The sequence below is a fragment of the Nomascus leucogenys genome, chromosome X, assembly GCF_006542625.1.
Source record: "Nomascus leucogenys isolate Asia chromosome X, Asia_NLE_v1, whole genome shotgun sequence".
In the NCBI taxonomy this organism is placed as follows: Eukaryota; Metazoa; Chordata; class Mammalia; order Primates; family Hylobatidae; genus Nomascus; species Nomascus leucogenys.
The window spans coordinates 15,176,520-15,194,418 of record NC_044406.1 but is presented as its reverse complement, the minus strand read 5'-3'; the positions used below and the strand labels follow the sequence as shown (position 1 = coordinate 15,194,418).

Genomic DNA, 17,899 nt, shown 5'->3' with positions numbered 1-17,899 from the left:
GGAGATCGAGACCATCCTGGCTAACACGGTGAAACCCCATCTCTACTAAAAATACAAAACATTAGCTGGGCGCCTGGGCGACACAGCGAGACTCCGTCTCAAAAAAAAAAAAAAAAAAAGCCAGTGACCTTATGCAAAGGCTGGAATGTAACAAAAGCTCAAGAGTTTTGCCTAGGCCTTTCTTGAACCTTAAAGCATGACTAAACTATTTCACTACTGAAAACATATGAAAGAGTTCTAATCAGTTGGCTCACAGAAAAATAAAAGTGCTTAAATACTTTAACAGAAAAAAAGAAAGACTAGTCAAATGCTTTTTCAAGTTTATGTGACTTAAGTAAAATCTTCAATAAATAAGCTAGCTTTAAAAATTACTGGTAAAATAATATTAGAAATGTCTTCAGAGTTGCCAGCATATATTTTTGTTTGCATTTATTGATCAAGCAATTTCATACTTATCTCTGCCAAATACTGTAAGGTATCAAAATTTGGCATAGAGGCTACAAAACGATAACTCAGCCCAAAACAGAGTGATCTTCGCTTGTGTGATTTTTTTTTTTTTTTTTTTTTTGAGACAGAGTTTCGCTCTTGTCGCCCAGGCTGAAGTGCAATGGCACAATCTCGGCTCACTGCAACCTTTGCCTCCTGAGTTCAAGAGATTTTCCTGCCTCAGCCTCCTGAGTGGCTGGGATTACAGGTGTCTGCCACCATGCCCGGCTAATTTTTGTATTTTTAGTGGAGACAGGGTTTCACCATGTTGGCCAGGCTAGTCTTGGACTCCTGACCTCAGATGTTTCGCCTGCCTCAGCCTCCCAAAGTGCTGGGATTACAGGTGTTAGCCACCACGCCCGGCTGCTTGTATAACTTTAACAAATAAAACACTGATATTGGTTTAATGAAGATAGCTACATCTTGAATTATTTAGTAAAATACCCTAACTTCTGATCTTGTGGCCTTAGGCAGTCTAGTCCACAGACATAAAGGAAGTTTGTTTTGGGAAAGGACAGTTATCATCTTTGTTTCAAAGCTAAACTATAAACTAAGTTAATGAACAAGAATAGCTTGGAGGTTAGAAGCAAGACGGAGTCAGTTACAGCAGATCACTTTCACTGTCTCAGTTATAATTTTGCAATGGTGGTCTCATAACTTTCAATGATGACTATTGCAGTTTTCATAAATAATCTAGGTAAATGATTAAAATAAATAATTAGATAAATGTAATGGGATAAATACTCGTAAACAAATGTCATAATTTTGAATCTAAAGTTATATTAAATTAAACAACAGATATTTCATTATTTGGGTATTTTCCAATAAAAATATATTGTGTCCTTTTTAAAGGGTAACTAATTTTTGTCTAACTGAAAGCTTATTTAAAGGTTATACATAAAACATGGTAAAAGAAACCAGGAAATAAGAGAGATATAAAGAAAGTTATAAAAATAAAGAGAATTTTAAAGATTACAGGTAAAATATCTTCAAAATGTAAACATTTGGTCTGAATTATGCAGGTCAAATATTAAGTTTGCTAAATGCTTTGCGTCATAAACTGCGTCTTTGACTTAAACACTGTTTGATTTATTTTGGAGCATTAGATTCTAGAAAAGGCCTGGAGACATGTGAAATTAGCCATGCCCCCTAGCTATGCAAAAAGGTATTAAAGAAAAGAGATTTTATATAAGAAAGGATCTTGTATGCCAAATTCTTGTCCTAAAGTAAAGTAACTGGATGTTTAAAAAGAGGGATGTTTAGGACAAGTCAGAAAGTCAAGGTATGTCATAGCTTGTCTGTGTAAGTCGTGAAATTTATGAAAGGGAATTTATGCAACAAATATTGTACAATTTAAAGGTGATTAGGTCTCTTAAATGCTTTATAAAATGCCACTATGACTCTCAGCTGTACAACTTGCCTGCTTTACAACTAGATAAGGTCTGAAACACATGGAGTTAGATGCTGGAATAAGTTAGACCTTATCCACACTTCTGTCTAGGTCTTAGGCTCCACACCTAGTACATAAAATCCCAAACTTACCAAGGTTTTCACCAAAAGTAAAGGTTGCTGAGTTAACAACAGTGTAACATGTATTTAAGACTACCGAAGAAACAGATTTGTTTGTTTGTTTGTTTTTCTTTTTCTGAGACGGAGTTTCGCTCTTTCGCCCAGGCTGGAGTGCAATGGTGCGATCTTGGCTCACTGCAACCCCCACCTTCCAGTTTCAAGCGATTCTCCTGCCTCAGCCTCCCGAGTAGCTGGGATTATAGGCACCTGCCACCACGCCCAGTTAATTTTTGTATTTTTAGTAGAGACGGGGTTTTACCATGTTGGTCAGGCTGGTCTCGAACTCCTGACCTCGTGATCTGCCCACCTTGGCCTCCCAAAGTGCTGGGATTACAGGTGTGAGCCACCGTGCCCGGCCTGAAGAAACAGTTTTACATGGAAAAGTAAAATATGCTTTTGGTAAAAAGCATATTTACAAGGAAAGTAAAATATGCTTTTGGTAAAAAGATTATAAGGAGGCATGAGAATGTGGATTTTTGCCTAGATTAAAAGGTTAAAGGACTGTTCTAAGTCGGATAAAATAAAGATGAAGGTTTAAGCAAGTTGTGGAAGGTTGATTGTAAAGGAAATTCTGTGTGTAAACATACTGGCTAAAGTTAAAAGGGTATCATCCAGTTTTTCTGTAAACTGAGTATTAAAATATTCTGCAAATTGAGTATTAAAATAAAGCACATAGGCCTGTAATCCCAGCACTTTGGGAGGCCAAGGTGGACAGATCACAAGGTCAGGAGTTCAAGACCAGCCTGGCCAACATTGTGAAACCCCGTCTCTACTAAAGATACAAAAATTAGCTGGGCATGGTGGCACATGTCTGTAGTTCCAGCTACTTGGGAGGCTGAGACAGGAGAATTACTTGAACCCAGGAGGCAGAGGTTGCAGTGAGTCGAGATCACACCATTGCACTCCAGCCTGGGTGACAAAGCGAGACTCCATCTCTAAAAAAAAAAAAAAAAAAATCAATAAAATCAATAAAATAAAAGCATAACAGGTTTCTCTGAAAGCACTAACCTGCTCTTCAACGAAAATTATAAAAGGTTATAAAAGGTCTATAAAAATCTTACCTTATGTCAAACATTAAAATTGGGTCAATATTATCTATGAGGTTTTAGTAAGAATTGGGTTTAACATTAATAGTACACTAACGTAAAGGTGAAATTTGGCTTATTTAGTACCAAAAACCATACAGGAAGCATTGGCAAATATAAAATGGGGTTTGGCTTTCTTTGGGCCATATATGTATAAATATGTTATTGGTATGTGTTCCAAAATCATGTGAAACTTCTATAATTCTGATATATCAGTGTACGTTATCAGTAATAATTATAATTATGTTAAATTATTGTGTGCCACAGAGGTAACAGATTTTGTCAATTGTGTCTTTTTTTTTTTTTTTTGAGATAGATGCTCACTCTCTTGCCCAGGCTAAAGTGCGATCTTGGCTCACTGCAACCTCCGCCTCCCGGGTTCAAGCAATTCTCCTGCCTCAGCCTCCCGAGTAGCTGGGATTACAGGTGCGCACCACCATGCCTGGCTAAATTTTTGTATTTTTAGTAGAGACGGGGTTTCACTGTGTTGCCTGGGGTGGTCACGAACTCCCCAGCTCAGGCAATCCACACACCTCAGCCTCCCAAAGTGCTAGGATTACAGGCGTGAGCCACTGTGCCCAGCCTCAATTGTGTCTTTATGGCTACCTGAAAACTTTTTGCCATCCATAAACAATTGTTGTCTTGTTTTGGTCCTCTTTATTTAGTTTTTTTTTTTTTTTTTTTGAGGTGCAGTCTCACTCTGTTGCCCAGGCTGGGGTGCAACGGCATGATCTTTGCTCACTGAAACCTCCACCTCCCGGGTTCAAGTGATTCTCCCGCCTCAGCCTCCCGAGTAGCTGGGATTACAGGCACCTGCCATCTTGCCTAATTTTGTTTGTATTTTTGTAGAGATGGGGTTTCACCATGTTGGCCAGGGTGGTCTTGAACTCCTGACCTCAGGTGATCCACTTGCCTTGGCTTCCCAAAGTGCTGGGATTACAGGCATGAGCCACTGTGCCTGGCTGTTTTGGTCCTCTTTAGAAGTTGATTTTATAATCAGGTATAAAGCTCTAAAACGTGCTCTTGAATGCAGGTTTCTGACAACTTTGGAGATTGTGACATCAGAATAGAGGAAAAATGTTCAGGACTCCTGAAGAGCTAAATGTTCATTAATATCAAGCAGGACAGGAATTAACTGCATGAACTGAATAGGAGACTGGAGTGATCTTTTTGAGTTTTTGCTTAAAATATTGCTAATCCTTTGTTTTGCTTTTCAGAGTCAAGGAAACTTTTCTTTTGAACTACTGACAGCTTTTAACAATTTAGTATACTCCCATGAACAAAATGTGGAGCATATTTGTTTCTCTCTACCCGATTTTCTCCAGAATTTGGAAACTATTTGTGAGTATTCTTAATTATGGCAATATAGTTATTTGCATAAGTTCAATAAGAATCTGTTTTCATTTGTAACAGGACACAACTGGAAAAACTGGTTATTTTACCAAGGCTTTGACTGGAATGGTGTGTTTTCCTTTAATGAATCAAACTTGACTTATGGAGCCAAGAAAACCCTTGGAAAACTGCCCTCATATTTTGTGTACGCAGTCCCTGTACAGGGTTTCTGATCTGTGGTAAGTAAAGAATGTCATTTTCTGACAGGCCAGGAACTCCAAGTTATCTTGGGACCTCAAGAGGAGAGGAATTCACCCAAGTCATAGGTATTTGATGGTACAAATCCATGGCTGGGCTTGGCTTTAAAAAGGTCTTATCTTGCCGGGTCCGGTGGCTCACTTCTGTAATCCCAGCATTTTGGGAGGTCAAGGTGGGCGGATCACCTGAGGTCAGGAGTTTGAGACCAGCCTGACCAACATGGAGAAACCCCATCTCTACTAAAAACACAAAATTAGCTGCACATGGTGGCGCATGCCTGTAATCCCAGCTACTTGGGAGGCTGAGGCAGAAGAGTCACTTGAACCCGAGAGGTGGAGGTTGTGGTGAGCTGAGATCATGCCATTGCACTCCAGCCTGGGCAACAAGAGCAAAACCCTGTCTCAAAAAGTCTTATCTCAGATTCCTTCTATGGAACAAAGTTCCATCAAAGCCTGTTTTTTAATTTTTAAAAAATAAATAAAAAAATTTTATTTTAGAAGAAAATAATTTTTCTTGCTGCACTTTATACAAATAATCTGGCCAAGTACAATAAAGCAAATTGGTCCTACCATGATTTGTCTTCTAATAAAAATAGGAAACTGGAGAGAGAAAAATTGTTTCAAAAACTATAGTATACCTGTTGTTAAATTCTAATCTTGCCTGATGTTTTTCAGTTTTTATTATTTTCCACAGTTTGGATTAAATTCTAATTTTTCTGGCCACAGGTCTTCAAAATAATGTTTTCAATTTTTCCTTTTCCTTTTTCCCCATTTTTCCTAATTGGAAATCACTGAAACCTAAGCTGTGCTTTCTTAAAGCCCTGTGAACTGAAGACTAGACAACTTAAACTTCAGAAGAAAACAACAGTAACCTATTTATATGTGTTGCTGTTGCATACTATTATGTTTCAGCAGGTGCTGCCTCTAAAGCCTCCAAAACAGAGAGTGCTACCGGGAACAAGTCGACCTCTTCTACTTCAGTGCTGCATTCAGTGCCCCATAATGATGAGCCCCTCTAAGCAAGAAGTAGCCAGAAAGATTATCTTTCTGTACCCATCTCCCTACAATTCTCATGATAAATAAATATACAAGCATGATAGAAATCATGCGCAAATTGACAGTGGGGTTTGTGGCAGGCCAGGTCTCACTAACATAGGCTTCCATCACAACTATTTCAGTACTGAGTGGTTAAGTTAAATATTAAAAGCCAGTGACCTTATACAAAGGCTGGAATGTAACAAAAGCCCAAGAGTTTTGCCTAGGACTTTCCTGAACCTTAAAGCACGATTAAGTAAGTTTTACTGGGGGTCCGAAGAGACTCCCCAGGCCTCCACAAACAAGTTGATTGGGAGTCTGAAGGAACTCCCCAAACCTCCATGATTTAGCTGGAGACAAGATAAGGGTAATCACCTCAGCACCTGGACCCAGTTAGATAAAGTAAATTTACTGAGGCTCCAGAGGAAGGTCTTCAGGACTCAGACCTTAGTTGTAGATTAAAAGAAGTTAATCACTTGTGTCTTTAGATGAATGCACACTTAACACGTAGACATATAGCTTAGAAGGTATATAAGCTCTGGAAAACTTTGTAATTTTGAGTTGGTCTGGTGATAATTTCCAGGCCTTCTCCATGTAACCGGTTACAGAAATAAAAACTCTCTTCCTTCCCAGTTGATCTGCATCTTGTCATTGGGCCACGAGAAATAGCAGCCTGACCCTCAGTTTGGTCCAGGAACAAAACCATGCTTTGCAGTCAGAGAAACAAATCTAAAGTTCCGAAAGAAGAGGGTTCTTTTGGAAATAAATTCCTTTTATCCTTTCCTCAGAAACAGATTTTGAATTCAAACAATGATTTTTATTCCAAGGGAGAACTGTCATTTAAAAACTGGTATTTTAGCATAATCATTCCATTCCTCAGATTTTAATGACTCCATGGGTGGAGTTTACTGAACACACTGAATATTTGAGAAAGCACAAGTTCTTGCCCTCGAGGAATGTCCATCTCTAAAGCAAAACAAATAAATAGAGAATCAAAGACAAAAAGAGGAACAAGAGTATTCATTAAGCAGATGTGGCAGCATGGAGGGAGAACTGTCTCCAGAGAGTTATTAGAGTGGCCTGGGAGTGAGATGCAGAGCATGACAAGAGATTTTCAGGGAAGAAGTCCATAAAGACAAGAAGTGATTTATTAACTTTGCAAAGAGATCAGCTGACACCACGTTAAAGACAGTTTTTATTTTGATTTTGATTTTTCATAGAGATGGAGTCTCACTATGTTGTCCAGGCTGGTCTCAAACTCCTGGGCTCAAGCAACCCACCCGCCTTGGCCTCCCAAAGTGTTGGGATAACAACTGTAAGCCACTGCACCTGGCCAAAGGCAGTTTTTATGAACTGGCTAAGAAAAAACTGAAACTAAGATAGGAGTTAACAGGAAGTAACAGGAGTACAATGTCCACTTCAGTCCATAAAGTGAGGGTCTGAAACGAAGTAGCGCCAAAGAAAAGGAAGTTAAATTCAAATGTATCTGAATACGACTTAGCAACCTCCTGGAAGGTGGGGGCCGACAGCTAACATTTAAAGTAGTTATTTTACCTTCATTTTAATTATGTCACTTTTTATTCTCATAACCTTCCTGGGACAAGGAGAAGGAATAATCTGCCCAGTTCAAAAAAAGGGAAGCTGCCGGGCGCGGTGGCTCACGCTTGTAATCCCAGCACTTTGGGAGGCCGAGGCGGGCGGATCACGAGGTCAGGAGATCGAGACCACAGTGAAACCCCATCTCTACTAAAAATACAAAAAATTAGCCGGGCGTGGTGGCGGGCGCCTGTAGTCCCAGCTACTCGGAGAGGCTGAGGCAGGAGAATGGCATGAACCCCGGAGGCGGAGCTTGCAGTGAGCAGAGATTGCGCCACTGCACTCCAGCCTGGGCGACAGAGCGAGACTCCGTCTCAAAAAAAAAAAAAAAAAAAAGGGAAGCTGAGGCTCACAGAGGAAAAATGATTTGTCCTATGTGATAGGGGCAGATCTTGCTGACCGCCCAGCCAGTAGCCCGTCTCTTCTGCCTTGTTAAAACCACCCCAATTTTGATGGGTGCCCATGTGGCCAGCCCCAGAGAATGAATCTTGACAAGTCCACACCAACAAAGGTAATGGCACTACCTCTGTCAGGATCTCTGCCACATACTTGCTGAGAATCCCGTGAAGCTTAGAAAAGCCATGTGACAGCTCCACCCCAAGAAATTTAAGGGGATACCTGCAAGGCGGCATCCAGAAAGATTTTCTTTCTTAATAAAAAGGGAGCTATGGGGAGAGTCCTTGTCCTCCCTTTCTACTGCAGCTGCTGTCTTGTGAGCCTGAAGTGACCAGCCTGAGGATGGAAACCAACTCACTGTGAATGAAGGAGAGGAAGCGTGGAAGAGATTGGTTTCCCTGATCACATAGTTGAGCCATGGAGCCGACCCTGGGACCTCCCTCCCATCCCCACACTTCTTGGAGATTCTGCAGAAAAGCATTAACATGGCAGGCCTGAGACTGCTATCCTTGGAAAAGCTTGCTTTCAAGGTTGGCCACTGGCTGGGTGTCCGGGAACTTAGATTTCAGGAGGGCTCCCACCATTTCTTAAACTGCTAAGAATACCTCACTGTGGTTTACGCTGAACTCCCGCTTTCCTTGTGGGGGTCTGGAATTTGGATATGTGGCAGGCAGAGGGTACCTATGTGACCAGTCTGCAGTAAAAGTCCTGGGCACTGAGTCTCTAATGAGCTTCCCTGGAAGACAGCATCTCACACGTGTTGTCACAACTCCTTGCTAGAGGAATTAAGCACGTCCTGTGTGACTCTACTGTGCCTACTTACCCCTGGACTTCCACCCCATGTGCCTTTTTCCTTTCCTGATTTTATTCTTGTACTCTTTCATTGCAATACATCACGGCCATGATTACAGCTATATGCTGAGTCCCATAAGTCTTCCTAGCCAATCATCAAACCTGGGGATGGTTCCTGGGGACTCCCTGACACAAAAATAAAGTTCCTTTCATTAAGCCTCTAACCACTGGACTTTCTGTAATTTGCAAATGATATAACAATAAAGACAGTAAGTAGTGGAGGGAACTCAACTACAGGCTATCTGCCTCTAAAGCCCAAGCTCATGCTCCAATCCCACACTGCCTCAGGTCAGCTGAGCAAGTTGACAAGGGCTTGAAGAACTGAGAGGAATGGTAAGAATAAAGGAAAGTAGGGAGAGCTTCAAAGGTCAGAAAAAACATAAATTTGTTAAAGTAAACACAGAGCAAGGTAGAGTTTAAGGCCTGCCGCAAGAATAGGAAGAGAATAAGCATACAGTGGCAAAGTCTTAGGAAATTAATATTCTTATAAAAGTAGTTGGTTAATTTTTCAAAGATACTATATTTCATACAATTTTAGAATTTCAGCATCTTAGTGTGGGAATGGACCTTCCTATCCAGGTAGCCCCACTTCCAGGTGTAGGGAGCACAGGACTTAGAAGGGCAGCCAGTAATTACTGTTACTCAACTCTAATCAGAAAATTCTTCTCAATTCTCTAGTCATTTCTACCTCACAGCCTCAGGTCTATCCTCATAAGGAACATCTACGACTTCTTTTCTGCAAAAGACCTTTCAGATTTTCTGCAATGTCCCTAAGTTTCTTCTTCAAATCGAGATCCCCAATTTTTTTTTTATTTTTTTATTTTTATTTTTTTATTTTTTTGAGATGGAGTCTCGCTCTGTCGCCCAGGCTGGAGTGCAGTGGCATGATCTCGGCTCACTGCAAGCTCCGCCTCCCGGGTTCACGCCATTCTCCTGCCTCAGCCTCCCGAGTAGCTGGGACTACAGGCGCCCGCCACCACGCCCGGCTAATTTTTTTGTATTTTTAGTAGAGACGGGGTTTCACCATGGTCTCGATCTCCTGACCTCGTGATCCGCCCGCCTCGGCCTCCCAAAGTGCTGGGATTACAGGCGTGACCCACCGCGCCCGGCCGAGATCCCCAATTTTAAAAAGTATTGTTCGTAAGCCCTAGGATCCAAGCTATTGACTGTTTGCATTGTAAACCTGGGTATGTTATCAGAACTCAATTAGATATTTTACTTCTACATCAAAGCAGGTACATAGTTACCTCTGTACACTCTAACTTTAGGAGTCCTCTTAGTTTGCAAGTTAGGCAGCTGGAACTTGAAATATACTTTCCCTACAAAAAAAAAGGAAGTCTAACACAGACCCACTGCAATACTAATAGCACTTTTCAAAGGAGGAGGAGGAGGTGGCCCTTTCCCCATTCCTAGGCATGGAGTAGTTTTAGGGACGGTTTAGAAAAAGCCAAAGATCACAAAGCTCATCTTTGGCCATCCTCCTACTGATGTAAACTGTGTGACTGATTCAGATATTTAGCATTCTCAGAGGTACAGATTTTCTTTTTATTTATTTTTTTTTTTAGAAAGAGTAGAGGCAAAGCTCTAATTTGGTTGACTTTAACAAAAACCAACCAACCAACTTAACGGCATGGGGCCTTGAGGGAGGTAGGGAGGAGCTCTTAAGTGAGTTCTCCTATAAATCATTCCTTCCTTTGGAGACAGTGACAATAGGAGATTGTAAGTTTATCAGGAGGGAGGGCCAAGAATCAGGAGACCAGGAGGTTTGGTTTTGAGTGAGGGAGTGGAATGCAGGCCTGGGTGTCCACCACTAACTGGTGAGTTGCCTAAATGTATAAATAGGTCACCAGGAACCAGGAAGTATTTAGTGTCCAGTCTTGAAGGTAGGCACTCAACAAATATATGCAGAACAAATGGGGCTCCCAGGAGGTTTTTTTTTTTTTTTTTTGAGATGCAGTCTCGCTTTGTCACCTAGGCTGGAGTGCAGTGGTGTGATCTCGGTTCACTGCAACCTCCGCCTCCCGGGTTCAAGCCTCAGCCTCTTGAGTAGCTGAGATTACAGTCATGCACCACCACGCCCAGCTTATTTTTGTATTTTTAGTAGGGACAGGGTTTCACCACGTTGGTCAGGCTGGTCTTCATCTCCTGACCTTGTGATCCGCCTGCCTCGGCCTCCCAAAGCTGCTGGGATTACAGGCGTGAGCCACTGCACCCGGCTGATATTTTATGTAGATTTCAAAAGACTTAAGAAATGAATCTACTCTGGGAGTCAGGCTCACAGATGTTTAATTCCAGTTTTCAAAACATAAATGGGTCTTCTTAAAGACAATATACTTCTTAGGATCAATATGTAGAAATAAAAAATATCTGATCATCTCTCATCTCTCACAGTTTGTATATGAACTAGAACCTTTACGACTTTCTAAAATCGCATAAATTTCAGAAAGGAAAGAATTCTCATTTATTCTGAAGCTTTAAATTCACAATGTGTATGTGTTTGTGGGTACTTCCATCTAACCTCAGCTTCCGTAAATATCAAAAGAGAATCTGGTGAGCAGAAAGATGGCAGCATTAGCTCCAAAGTACACATCCATATGAAAAATGCAGTTATTAGAAAATATTCAGAGGGGCCAGGCGCGGTGGCTCACACCTGTTATCCCACCACTTTGAGGCCAAGGTGGGTGAATCACTTGAGATCAGGAGTTTGAGACCAGCCTGACCAACATGGTGAAACCCTGTCTCTATTAAAAATACAAAAAAAAAAAAAAAAAAAAAAAGCCAGGTGTGGCAGCGCGTGCCTGTAGTCCCAGCTACTCAGGAGGCTGAGGCAGGAGAATTGCTTCAACCCAGGAGGTGGAGGTTGCAGTGAGCCGAGATCGTGCCATTGCACTCTAGCCTGAGCGACAGAGCAAGACTATTCTATCTGGGGGCCTTGGGCTGAGATTATGTACTGTCATGGTTTGAGGTTATGTCTGTTTTCCCTGTCCTTTCATCCCACAGTAAACTTTTAAATGTTAGGGCCCAGCCTGCCCAACATGGCGAAACCCCATCTCTACTAAAAATACAAAAATTAGCTGGGCGTGGTGGTGCATGCCTGTAATCCAAGCTACTGGAGAGGATAAGGTAGGAAGATCACTTGAACCCTGGAGGTGGAGGTTGCAGTGAGCCAAGATCGTGCCACTGCACTCCAGCCTGGGCGACAGAGTGAGACCCCGTCTCCAGAAAAACTGTTAGGCCCTTTCTTACTCAAATATGTGTTTATCTACTCTCAGGCTGTGCTCCACCCCCATCCCCCCACCCCCATCTTTTAGTAGATTCTTCAAATGTTGCTGAACTTAGTATCTACCTTTGTTGCAGTTCTCTCACTTGTAGTGCTGGGCTGCTTTAGGGCTCACCTCCTCAAAGATGCTTTTTTGTTTTGTTTTGTTTTTTTGAGACGGAGTCTTGCTCTGTCACCCAGGCTGGAGTGCAGTGGTGCGATCTCAGCTCACTGCAACCTCCACCTCCCCGGTTCAAGCGATTCTCCTGCCTCAGCCTCCTGAGTAGCTGGGATTACAGGTGCCCGCCACCACGCCCGGCTATTTTTTGTATTTTTAGTAGAGACGGGGTTATATCGTGTTGGCCAGGCTGGTCTTGAACTGCTGACCTCATGATCCGCCCACCTCAGCCTCTCAAAGTGCTAGGATTACAGGCGTGAGCCACCACATCCGGCCTCAAAGATGCTTTCTCTGATCACTGAAGCCCACCACGGTCTCTCCAGAAATGAGAATTACTACAGCATGTGTTTACTCCACGTCTATTATCACCCGTCCCCCAACCCCTGTAGACTGTAAACTTGGAAAGAGCATGGGCTTTAAAATGAGACAGATCGAAACTCAAATTCCACTTCTACCACTCACTATCAGTATAACTTTGGCCCAATAACTCTGGGCTTGTTCCCCCAACTCACTGGGGGTGTTTAACACATGAAATGGGATATCTTTCATAAAACATCTAATACTGCAACTTGCATATAGCAGACAGGTGGCATTTTCTCTCCCTCCTTAAGGAAAAAGGTCTCTGTACCTAAAAAGCAGATGACCAGGGGCAGACATTGACATTCAGTAACTGTCAGTTTACTTCAGACAACACGTTCTGACCTAAGGGCAAAAAAGCATTTTTCCAACCAACTCAAGCTCGCCAACGATCCCCCATCTGGGGGGTGTAAATGAAGGTTTTCGAGTTGAACAAAAAAGATTCCTTGTCAAACCTGAAGACGTCGGGTCACACTGCTTGACTGCATACCTGATTCCAATGTCTGCAAACTTTGTAGACTTGTCACCAGGAACTTCAGGGACAGGACCTGACTGCTAGATGAAGCTCTGGCCTCGTCCAGATCCTCACCAATCTCTCCAGACCCGGAGAGGACTGACTGACAGACACATCTTCCTCCCTTGCTTCCCACCTCGGCTCCCTCATCCCCCAGCCAGTCTGGCCCGCGCCCCAGGGGCGTCCCAGAGGAGGAATGCGCCCCCCCACTTCCCGGTCCCAGAGCCAGGGCAGACTCACTGCCGAAGTCTTTGGCCTGGTGGAGGAGCTCCTGGTCTCCCGCTTGCTGCAGCTCCTCCTCCGCGGACTCAGCCACCGTCTCGGACGGATGCTCGGGTGGAGCGTCTCCATTGGGCTGCCCACCGCCTGCCGCCGGCTGCTGCAAGCCCAACCAACTGCTCAAGCCACGGAACATCTCGCCCGCGGGGCCGTCGCCGCGGTCCCGATCCCCAGAGACCGCAGCGAGCACTGGTTGCCTCTGGCTCCACTCTGCGCGACTCTCAGGGAGATGTCCGGAAGTCAGAGGAACCCCGGAGCCATCCGCAGCCCCGCCTCTATGAAGACTCCGCCGCGGCCGCGCAAGCGTCACTTCCGTCCAAAGGCTCCGCCGCTGGTGACGTCAGTTGTGACAACTGTTTTGTGCGCATGGATAGGGGACAAAGAGCTTTCCCAGCGTAGCCCCGCCTTCCCTCTTTTCCTCATTCGCCAGCTTTGTAGGTGACTGACCTAGTAGGCATGTGGACGGTGTCTTTGTTACAATCCTAGCCAGTCTTATTTTAAGATTGCCTCTAAGGGCCGGGCGCGGTGGCTCACGCTTGTAATCCCAGCACTTTGGGAGGCCGAGGCGGGCGGATCACGAGGTCAGGAGATCGAGACCACGGTGAAACCCCGTCTCTACTAAAAATACAAAAAATTAGCCGGGCGTGGTGGCGGGCGCCTGTAGTCCCAGCTACTCGGAGAGGCTGAGGCAGGAGAATGGCGTGAACCCGGGAGGCGGAGCTTGCAGTGAGCCGAGATCGCTCCACTGCACTCCAGCCTGGGTGACAGAGCGAGACTCTGTCTCAAAAAAAAAAAAAAGATTGCCTCTAAGCAGCTTGGCTGGTGACTTAGCCTCGCCTTTTCAGGTCCCGCAGGGCTGCGTTCCCGCAGAATTGGATGTCTTTAGCCTCCTCCTGAGCCCAATTCAAAACTAACCCAAAGCCGCCAAGCCCAACAGGGAATAAGAGGACGGAATAAGGTGTTAAACAACACAATGGGATGCTGTCAGCAGAATCTAGACTATGAGAATCCACAGGACAGACAACCTTGTTTCTTCAAATAAATTGCAAGGAAGAGGGGGGTGTGGTGGGGAACCTATAGATTAAAAAAGACTTAAGAGATGTAACCCATGGCCCCTTGTGCATTTTATTAGGACCCTAATAAAGCAAACACATTGAAAAAAATAGTATGATACTTATTATAAGAACTGGAGGCCGGGCGCGGTGGCTCACGCCTGTAATCCCAGCATTTTGGGAGGCCGAGGCGGGCGGATCACAAGGTCAGGAGATCGAGACCATCCTGGCTAACACGGTGAAACCCCGTCTCTACTAAAAATACAAAAAAATTAGCCGGGCATAGTGGTGGGCGCCTGTAGTCCCAACTCCTCGGGAGGCTGAGGCAGGAGAATGGCGTGAACCCGGGAGGCGGAGTTTGCAGTGAGCTGAGATCGCGCCACTGCACTCTCCAGCCTGGGCCACAGAGCGAGACTCCGCCTCAAAAAAAAAAAAAAAAAAGAACTGGAAATTTGGACACTGGGTGGTTGATAAAATTGAGGAATTGTGAAATTAAAAAATTTTAATTGTGGTAAAATACACAAAATTTACCATCTTAATATGATTTACCATCTTAACCATTTCTAAGTGTACAATTCAGTACCGTTAAGTACATTCACATTGTTGAGCAATCAATCTTCAGAACTCTTCATCTTGCAATTAAAAGTGAAAAATAGGCCGGGCGCAGTGGCTCACGCCTGTAATCCCAGCACTTTGGGAGGCCGAGGTGGGAGGATCACAAGGTCAGGAGTTCGAGACCATCCTGGCTAACACGGTGAAACCCTGTCTCTACTGAAAATAGAAAAAAATTGGCCGGGCGTGGTGGCGGGCGCCTGTAGTCCCAGCTACTCGGGAGGCTGAGGCAGGAGAATGGCGTGAACCCAGGAGGCAGAGCTTGCAGTGAGCCGAGATCACGCCACTGCACTCCAGCCTGGGCGACAGAGGGAGACTCCGTCTCAAAAAAAAAAAAAAAAAGAAAAATAGAACTTCATCTTGCAAAACTGAAACTACCTATTAAACAACTCCCCATTCCTGTCCTTGTCATCCTCCTCCTCCCCCCATTCTACTTCTTGTCTCTATGGGTCTGACTAGATACCTTAATATAAGTGGAATCATTCAGTATTTGTCTGTAACTGGCTTCTTTCACTTAGTATAATGTCCTCAAGGCTGTGTCAATTTCTTTGTAAGACTGAATAGTATTCCCTTGTATGTATACACCACGTTTGTTTATCCATCTGTTTATCCACTGCACATATTGAGATTTTACCAAAGAAATGATACCATATCGGGGCCAGGAGCAGTGGCTCATGCCTGTAATCCCAGCGCTTTGGGAGACCGAGACGGGTGGATCACCTGAGGTTAGGAGTTTGAGACTAGCCTGACCAACATGGTGAAACCCCGTCTCTACTAAAAATACAAAAAATTAGCTGGGTGTGCTGGCGGGCCCCTGTGATCCCAGCTATTCAGGAGGCCGAGGCAGGAGAATCACTTGAACTTAGGAGGCAGAGGTTGCAGTGAGCTGAGATCCTGCCATTGCACTCCAGCTTGGGCGACAAGAGCAAAACTCCGTCTCAAAAAAAAAAAGAAATGATGCCATGTCTGGAATTTGCTTCAAATTAATACAGGATGGGGGTGGGGGGGAATGGGTGAGGATATAGATGAAACAAGCCTGGCCATGGGTTGAAGCTGGGTAATTAAACATTTGTCTTTTCTATATTTTTAACTTTTCCCACAATAACATGCAAAGCTAACAAAAAACTAGTAATGTGAATAACTCCCTTAAGAGCAGAGAGTTCATGGACACATTTCCCAAGCACAGTCTTCAGTCATCAATTGTGGAAGGACATCCATGATTCCTTGCTCCCCAGCTATTTTGAGAAGAGAAGGACAGTTCCGGTGACCTGAGGGAGTACATGAGGAATTGATTACAACTCTGATTTCCCTGCTATCCAGTTTTCCAGCCTGACTTATATTTACATTTTATTCAGGTCCAGGATTTTAGGTTATCAAGCCCAACCTGTTTTTTTCTTTCCCCCAAACAGCTTTACTGAGATTTAAACAATTCACCTGTTTAAATTGTATAATTCAATGGTACATATTTTTGGTATATTACACCATTAATATTTTAAATTGAAGTAAACATAAATTTTTTTTACTGCACAATTCAGTGGCATTAATGACATTCCAGCCTGTTTTTAGAGTCCAAGTACTGATTCAGCTTTGAAGTCAGGAGATGTCTTAGGATCAATGCCTTTCTAGGCTTTATTAAGTCAATGAGAACCTGAAAGTGGTTGAGACTTTTGGGAATAGGATATTTGCTTCAAGTATGATTGAACAGAGCCTGGAATTTGAGTGAGAAGCCTAGGATGGGCTTCTAATTCCACCATCTAGTAGGTGAATAAACTTGACTTTTTTTTTTTTTTTTTTTTTTAAGTCGGAGTCTCACTCTGTCTTGCCCAGGCTGAAGTGCAGTGGCACAATCTCGGCTCACTGTATCCTCTGCCTCCTGGGTTCAAGTGATTCTCCTGCCTCAGCCTCCCAAATAGCTGGAATTACAGGCACCTGCCACCACACCTGGCTAATTTTGTATTTTTAGTAGAGACGGGGTTTCAACAGGTTGGCTAGGCTGGTCTCGAACTCCTGATCTCAGGTGATCCACCCACCTTGGCCTCCCAAAGTGCTGGGATTACAGGAGTGAGCCACCGCACCCGGCCTAAACTTGACGTTTTACTCATCCTTTTGCCCCTCAAGTTCCCTCACTTGCAAAAGAAGTATAGTGCTGGTCCTTCCCACAGCAGAGATAGGGCCCAGCCCTTTCAGCCTTACTCTGCTTTATCTTAACGTACACTCAAAATCGTGGTGAACACTGTGGTCACCAAGGGATAGACAGTTTTACAACTCTTCTGAAAGGTAGAATTCTTAAAAATAAGAGATTAGGCTGGGCACAGTGGCTCATGCCTGTAATCCCAGCACTTTGTGAGGCTGAGGTGGGAGGACTGCTTGAGTCTAGGAGTTTGAGACCAGCCTGGGCAACATAACGAGACCCTGTCTATACAAAAAATAAAAAATGAGCTGGGTGTAGTGGCTTGCACCTGTCGTCTCAGCTACTCGGGAGGCTGAGGCAGGGGTATTGCTTGAGCCTGGGCGCTGGAGGCTGCAGTGAGCTGTGATCATGCCACTGCACTCCAGCCTGGGTGATAGAGTGAGACCCTGACTGAAAAAAAGAAAAAAAAAAGATTACAAAAGAAGAACATAAGCAATCAACTTGATGATGGGCTTCATTTTCATTTTTAAAAAATCATCTGGCTGGGCACGGTGGCTCATGCCTGTAATCCCAGAACTTTGAGAGGCCGAGGCAGGTAGATCACCTGAGGTTGGGAGTTCGAGACCAGCCTGGCCAACATGGTAAAACCCTGTCTCTACTAAAAATACAAAAATTAGTCGGGCGTGGTGGTGGGCGCCTGTAATCCCAGCTACTCAGGAGGCTGAGTCAGGAGAATCACTTGAACCCGGGAGGTGGAGGTTGCAGTGAGCCGAGATCGTGCCATTGCTCTCCAGCCTGGGCGACAAGAATGAAACCCCATCTCAAAAAAAAATAATAATAAAAATCATCTTGTGCGGATTCAGCAAAATGTTATGCTGGTGGTGGGCCATGAACTGACACTTGTTGAAT

General features: G+C 43.9%; 1 protein-coding gene across 1 annotated transcript in view; it reads right to left on the bottom strand.

Moving 5' to 3' along the window:
- SYAP1 (synapse associated protein 1) overlaps positions 1-13,478 on the bottom strand; it is a 42,221-nt gene extending 28,743 nt beyond the window's left edge. Inside the window, exon 1 of the mRNA XM_030806994.1 lies at positions 13,157-13,478. Coding sequence (XP_030662854.1) covers positions 13,157-13,331 — 175 coding nt within the window. The 5' untranslated portion in view covers positions 13,332-13,478. The remainder of the gene's footprint in view (positions 1-13,156) is intronic.
- Positions 13,479-17,899: the final 4,421 nt, after the last annotated feature.